Here is a 6,369-nt window from a genome sequence, read left to right as displayed (position 1 = left end):
GCATAGGCTTTGACCATATCAAGTAAATTTAACAAATTTTCCCTCTTTATAAAATAGCTGGAGAAATAAATAAATTTAGAAAAACAAAAATCAGCCTGGGCTTTGTTCTCCCAACCAGAAGTAACTGGTTTGTTTACTACTTGCTTTGAGTAATGATTAAACCCTATATATTTAATATGAGATGGGATTTGAAGCTATAAATTGTAACAGTCCTAAAAATCTACAAGTGTCTCACATACTGGTGTATGATAAGAATGTAAATTGCACCTTCTCATTGCAAAATGTCCTTTTCTTAACCACGTGTACTAGGTTTTCAGGCAACAGCAAAGGCAACTTTCTCAGGGTATTCTGACAGATTTTTGCTGCCTTCTTCACTAGACAGGAAGTCTCCACCACTTGGTGATCTACAATTTAAGTCAGCGACACCTGATTCCTGGTCACTGTTAGCAGAAAGATCAGTATCAGAATGCTTCATGTTATGTGTTAGAATCATGGATTCTGAATCTTCACGTCCTTGTGAAGGGCTACAAGAAGTGAATGGTCTGCCATTGTCAATATAATCCTGAGGGGTATTGGCTAAATGTTGATCAGAAACAGAAATTTCCAGTTTGTGAGACGGTTTGATTTTCTCACTTCTGTTCTTCAGATGGGATTTATCTTGAATTTCTAATTTCTGTTAAAAAAAATAAAAGTTGCATGTCAAGAAAGACTTACTTAAATTTAATACCAAACAGCTGTTCAAATTAAAGCACAGGAATTATAGTAACATCAAGATCAATTTTACAGCATGTTAAATAAAAATCTTGGGAGCACACCTGGTTTTTCCATTGGTGTTGGGAGTTCTTGCCAGATGATTATATTTATTAAAAATTCACACTTTTTAAAATTCTTTCTCTATTTTTGTCCATGAACCTATCCCCATTAAAATGTTGACCCTAACTTCTAATATATCCTTCCATTTCCTTACCTTTAAGTACTCTTTGACAAGCTTGAGCACATTTATCCTATTGCACTAACTTTCCTCTATTAGCAGCTGTGGGTCAGCCTTCCTGGTTCCACAGTATCTTCTTTGGTTCACTTCCTACATGTGAAATACTTTGGGAGACTTTCCTTTATTAAAAGTACTAAATCATTCTTTTCTTGAGAATGTTCTCAGAGGTATAATTCTATAGAGGTAAATCTTTCAAAGATGTTACAGTTGGAATGGTACAGTGAATTGACAGCTGTAGGTGGGAAGGGAAGGCTAAAGACAATTTGGGAATTTGAAAGTAAAACTGAGTGACTGGATATTATATTTCCCCTACAGAAGATGAAGGAAGTGGAATTAGAAGAGAATAGCAGAATGTGTCTGGTGAACAACAAAGAATCTAACTTGTTTTGAGCTCACATTTCAGGATGTGGGCCTTCCAGGCAAGGCCAGCATTTATGGTCCATTCCCCAACTGTCCTCAAGAAGGTGCTGGTGAGTCTCCTTCTTGTGCTTCTTTAGTCCTGCTGGTGCAGTAATTCCCACAATGGTTTTGGGCAGGGAGTTCCAGCCTTTACAGCTTGTGATAAAGGAATGGTGATACTACAGCAAGGCAGGATGGCACGTGACTTGGAGAAAAAACCGGCAGGTGGCAACGTTCTCTTATCCCTACTCATCATTGGGGTAGGTGAGTTTCACCATTGCTGTGAGAATAGCCTAGGTGAATTACTGGCACACGTAGATGGTACACATTGCAGCCGTGGTGTGCTAGTGGTGGAGGGAATGAATGTTTATAGTGGTGACTGGGGTGCTAACCAAGTGGGCTGCCTTAGCCTGGATGGTGTCAAGTTGTTGCATCTGCATACATCTATTAAGGGTAGCGTAGTCATTCTGCTGAGATGTGGCCAGTAGATGGTGAACAGACTGGCTATCCTGCAATGAGTAATTCACCTTCTGAAACACCAGTCTCTGACCTTCCCTTGTAGCCACTATATGAATAGTCCAACTGAGTTTTTCGTTAATAGTGACCTAGGATGATGATGGTAATGCCAATGAATGACAAGGCCAGATGGTTAGACTCTCAGGTTTGAGGCGGTCATTGCTTGGCACTTATGTTGTGTGAATGTTCTGTTTTTGGCCCGCTTCATTTTCACAGAGAGTTATATAGCACAAAGTGGGCCTTCAGCCTAACTTGCCCATGCCAACCGCGATGCTTTTCTACACTAATCCACATTTGACCAAAGAATCATCCTTGATATGTCGGCTTCTGTTGCAATGAAAGCTGAACCATCAGATATTGCAACAAAATTGGAGTGAACAAGTGTGCTAACTGAACATGAGAATACAAGAAATAGGAGCAGAAGTAGGCCATCTGGCCCTTTGAGCCTCCTCTACCATTTATCAAGGCCTTCTCCAAGTCATTTTCAAGCATCGTCACCATATCCCTCAATTCCATTAACATTCCAGAGATCTATTGATCTCCGTATTGAATGAACTCAATGACTGAACTTCCACAGCCCTTGGGGGTAGAGAACTCCAATGGTCCACCATCCCTTGAGTGAAGAAATTTTTCCTCATTTCAGTCCTTAATTACCTACCTCTTATTTTCAAACTGAGCCCCTGGTCCTAGACTCCTTAGTCAGGGGAAACATCCTCCCTGTGTCTAGCCTATCAAAACCTTTAAGAATTTTGTAGGTTTCACTGAGATATCCTCTCATTCTTTGAAATTCTCATGAGTACTGGACCAGTCTACTCAATCTCTCATATGGAAAATTATTAACCCTGAAGCTTGTCTAGTGAAACTTCACTGCATTTCTTCCACAGCAAAAACGACCTTTCGTAGGCAAAGAGACCAAAATTACATACAATACTCTGGTGCAGTTTCACCTATGCCCTATACAATTTCAATAAGTTTTCCTTACTCCTATAATCAAACCCCATCATTATAAAGACTACCCTAACAAGTGTCCTCCTAAATGCATGCTGCACCTGCATGTTGGCTTTCAGTGCCTTATGTATACAAGCACATCCACATCAACGCTACCCAATCTCTCACATTTGACAACTACACTGCTTTTCTGTTATGTTCACCGAAGTGATGACCTCACATTTTTCCACCCAATCACTCAACTCGTCCAAATCCCCCTGAAGTCCCTTGATATCCCCCTTCACACTTATATTTCTGCCAAGCCTGTAAATGTGACAATTGGTCCCCTCAGCAAAATTGATATACTGTGAAAGCTGAGACCCATGCATGAATCCCTACAGTACCCCACTAGTCACAGCCTGCCAACGTGAGAATGATCCATTTATTCCCAATCTTTGCTTTGTCTGATGTAACACTTTATCTATGCCAGTGTATTAGTCCTGATTCCATATGCTCTAACTTTGCAGACCAACCTCCAAAAATCCCTTTATACCACATCACTGGTTCCCCCTTATCTGTTATACTGATCACATCCTCAAAGACATTCAGTAGATTAATTAAGAATGATTTTCTTTTCGTAAGTTCACATTGACTCTGTTCAATCCAATTATTCTTTCCAAGGAGTCCTGTCATTACATCTTTCATTCTCATCATTCTTTGCGTAAAGAAGTTTCTTCTAAATTTGTGAAGGGAACTGAATGTGAAAAAACTTCTGATCAATCAGTAGTCGGGCTGACCAACATTGTGAACATTTAGCTTCTATGCCGTGGTCAAGTGAGGTGACTCTAGAATACTGCATTCAAATCTGTATCCTGCACCTCAGGAAGGATATAGACATATTTGGCTCTGGAATGATGCCCTGTTGCATGATCAGCATGACATCTGGTTAAAAAGGTTAAACTATCGGTAAAGGCTTCATAGGTTTTAGCTGTATTCCCTTGAGTATAAAAGACTACAGGATTATCTAATTGAACTGTTTTATGATGATTAAAGGAATTGTCAAGCATAGGGGAGTCCAGAGCAAAAGTGTCTTACAAAATGAGGGCTGGGCTATTCGGGGGCACTGCCAGAACACAAAGGAGTCAGCAAGGCTTTGTGCAAGGAAAGTCATACTTGACGAACCTTTCAGAGTTTTTGGAAGAGGTAACCAAAAGGGTAGATGAGGGTAGGGTAGTAGATATTGTCTATTTGGACTTTAGCAAGGCCTTCGACAAGGTCCCGCATGGTTGGCTGGTCTGGAAGGTTAGATCTCATGGAATCCAGGGAGAGCTCATTCAGTGGATTCAAAATTGGCTCAGAGGTAGGAAGCAGAGGGTGGTGGTTGAAGGTTGTTTCTCGGATTGGAAGCCACTGACTGGTGATGTGCCGCAGGGGCCGGTGTTGGGACCCTTGCTATTCGTTATCTATATAAATGATTTGGATGTGAATGCACAAGGCTTAATCAGTAAGTTTGTGGATGACACGAAAATGGGAGGTGTTGTTGATAGTGAAGAAAGTTATTGTAGATTACAGGGGGATTTTGATCAGTTAGGGAAGTGGGTCAAGGAGTGGCTGATGGATTTCAATACAGATAAATGTGAGGTGATGCAATTTTGGAAACCAGTGTAGGACTTGTACTATGAACGGTAGGGCACTAGGGAGTGTAATGGAACAGAGGGATCTAGAAGTACAAGTGCATAATTCATTGAAAGTGGTGTCAAAGGTAGACAGGGTGGTGAAAAAGGCATTTAGTAAGCTGGCCTTCCTCAGTCAGGGCATTGAGTAAGGGAGTTGGGACATTATGTTGCAGTTGTATGAGACACTGGTGAGGCGACACATGGAATACTGTGTACAGTTTTGGTCACCCTGTTATAGGAAAGATGTGGTTAAATTGGAAAAAGTGTAGGAAAGATTTACGAGGATGTTGCCAGGACTAGAGGGACTGATTTAAAGGGAGAGTTTGGCCAGGCTAGGTCTTTATTCCTTGGAAGTTAGGAGAATGAGGGGCGACCTTATGGAAGTGTTTAAAATTATGAGAGGCACAGATAAATTGGACTGCAACAGTCTCTTCCCCAGGGTAGGGGAGTCCAAAACTAGGGGGCATAGATTTGGGGTGAGAGAGGAAAGGTTTAAAAAGGGACCTGAGGAGCAACTTCTTCCACACAGAGGGTGGTGAGTATATGGAACGAGCTGCCAGAGGAAGTAGCTGAGGCAGGTACAATAGTATCATTTAAGCACTTGTGTAGGTACATGGAAAGGCGTGGCTTAGAGGGACATGGGCTGAACGTAGGAAATTGGGACTGGCTGGGTGGGCACCATGGTCGGCATGGACTCATTGGACCGAAGGGCCTGTATCTGTGCTGTATTGCTCTAGAACTCTATGACAAAGGGTAGCGGAAGTTCAGATCAATCCTCAGAGGCTCCACCATCACTCCCCTATAACTAATGAGCTGGTCAATGGAAAATTTCAGTGCTGGGACTGGTACATTTTTATTGGTCAAGGGTTACAGAACCAAGTTAAGCAGTTTGTGTTAAGTTATTGACCAGCAGTTGTCTAAATGGCTTACGGAAATTTAGAAGGGCTTTGTGGCTGGCTCCAGTTTTACACCACCATTTAAGGTGTATTTCATTTCCCCTGTGCATACATGCATTTGTGCTTATGACAATAAACTCGAATTTGACTATTTCCCCTCATTTTTAAATTGCAGTAGGTTCTCAGGGATGAAGATTTACACATGAATAATATCTACTTAACTGAATTCCCAAAGGGTGACCAGCTCCTTTGAAAAAGCAAGAAATGTATTCACACAAAAGCTTATTTCTGTGGAGCAAATGTCTTTTGGATGACACTGAAATTGTCCTATTCATCTATCACAATCCCCTGGAAATCTTTCAGAATCACTGGCACTTCAATGGTGCCATCAGTAGTTTCCACTACCGTTTACTTCAGATCATTTATTTGAAATAAAAACCCCAACCCTGACTTCCATGGAACATCTCTCAACCTATCTTTCCCCCTTTCCATCTTATTGTCTAACCTTTTAGCTACATTCTCTTAATACTTCATTTCACTATCTTGATCATAAACCTCTTTGTGGTCATTTATCAATTTTAAAAAAAGTTACCTCCTCTAACATTTCAAGTTCCTCTTCCAGCTGTTGGGTTTCCTCCTTCACAGCCATCAAGAACTCGGTAACAGACTGTCGAGGATGCATTCCTTTTTCAAACCGGTTGTACATACTCCTCCAAAATCTGCTTGAAACAGAGCCTGTAATTAGTATTTCCAAATGCCAAAAATTAATTGAGACTAAGTTTGGTATTTGGCCTATGAATGGATGAACAAAATTTTCTGAAATAAAATTTTTTTTAAAAAACCTGTTAAATGCTGAAACAGAAAATGCTGGAAGCACTCAGGAGGTCAGGCAGCATCTGTGGAAAGGGAAAGAGTTACCTTCCAGTTCTGGCAAAGGGTCTCAGAGCTGAAACGTTAACACTGT

The 6,369-nt window shown here is 41.0% G+C and overlaps 1 protein-coding gene across 1 annotated transcript in view; it reads right to left on the bottom strand.

Moving 5' to 3' along the window:
- Positions 1-313: 313 nt before the first annotated feature.
- The window catches only part of mtmr7b (myotubularin related protein 7b), a 58,863-nt gene continuing 52,807 nt past the window's right edge, over positions 314-6,369 (bottom strand). Inside the window, exons 13-14 of the mRNA XM_052034260.1 lie at positions 5,998-6,124; positions 314-673 (exon numbers count right to left, since the gene is read on the bottom strand). Coding sequence (XP_051890220.1) covers positions 314-673; positions 5,998-6,124 — 487 coding nt within the window. The remainder of the gene's footprint in view (positions 674-5,997; positions 6,125-6,369) is intronic.

The sequence above is a fragment of the Pristis pectinata genome, chromosome 2 (assembly GCF_009764475.1).
Source record: "Pristis pectinata isolate sPriPec2 chromosome 2, sPriPec2.1.pri, whole genome shotgun sequence".
Lineage (NCBI taxonomy): Eukaryota > Metazoa > Chordata > Chondrichthyes > Rhinopristiformes > Pristidae > Pristis > Pristis pectinata.
This window is presented reverse-complemented; position numbering and strand designations above follow the sequence as displayed.